The sequence below is a fragment of the Meleagris gallopavo genome, unplaced genomic scaffold (genome assembly GCF_000146605.3).
Source record: "Meleagris gallopavo isolate NT-WF06-2002-E0010 breed Aviagen turkey brand Nicholas breeding stock unplaced genomic scaffold, Turkey_5.1 ChrUn_random_7180001949234, whole genome shotgun sequence".
In the NCBI taxonomy this organism is placed as follows: domain Eukaryota; kingdom Metazoa; phylum Chordata; class Aves; order Galliformes; family Phasianidae; genus Meleagris; species Meleagris gallopavo.
Genome location: NW_011210734.1, coordinates 1 through 859, shown reverse-complemented (window position 1 = coordinate 859; position 859 = coordinate 1). Strand labels below are relative to the sequence as shown.

General features: G+C 50.4%; 1 protein-coding gene across 1 annotated transcript; it reads right to left on the bottom strand.

Annotated features, from left to right (window-relative positions):
- Positions 1–109: 109 nt before the first annotated feature.
- Positions 110–682, bottom strand: LOC104916846 (olfactory receptor 14A16-like). The gene is given in 1 exon segment (XM_010727878.2): positions 110–682. A coding segment is annotated over 1 exon segment (573 nt).
- Positions 683–859: the final 177 nt, after the last annotated feature.

Here is an 859-nt window from a genome sequence, read left to right as displayed (position 1 = left end):
CTTTTCAAAACGGGCCATTCTATGATTCTATGATAAAACAGGCATGTTACAGAAAAAACTAGAGTCATTTATTCAGACAGATGAGAAGACGACCCCTGCTGATATTTGTTCATGACATCATTTTCCTCACTGCATCCTTGAGCTCCTGGTTCCGCATACTGTAGATGAGAGGATTCAGTGTTGGAGGCACCACTGAGTACAGAAATGACACCACCAGGTCCAGGGATGTTGAGGAGATGGAGGAGGGCTTCAGGTAGGCCAGAAAGTCAGTGGTGACAAAGAGGGAGACCACGGCCAGGTGAGGGAGGCACGTGGAGAAGGCTTTGTGCCGTCCCTGCTCAGAGGGCATCCTCAGCACGGCCCTGAAGATCTGCACATACGACACAACAATGAATATAAAACACCCAAGTATAGCAAGAACACTAGCTATAATAAATCCAATTTCCCTGAGGTAGTCTGATTCTGAGCAGGAGAGCTTGAGGAGTTGGGGGATTTCACAGAAGAACTGATCCACAGCATTGCCTTGTCAGAGAGGCAGTGAAAATGTGTTGGCAGTGTGCAGCAGAGCAAAGAGAGCCCCAGTGGCCCAGGCCGCTGTTGCCATGGTGGCACAAGCTCTGCTGTCCATCAAGGTCCCGTAGTGCAGGGGCTTGCAGATGGCAACGTAGCGGTCATAGGACATGATGGTGAGAATGCAATACTCTGCTGAAAACAAAAACAAAAAGAAGAAGACCTGGGCAACACATCCTGCATAGGAGATGTCCCTGGTGTCCCAGAGGGCATTGGCCATGGCTTTGGGGAGAGTGGTGGAGATGCAGCCCAGGTCGAGGAGGGCGAGGTTGAGCAGGAAGAAGTACGA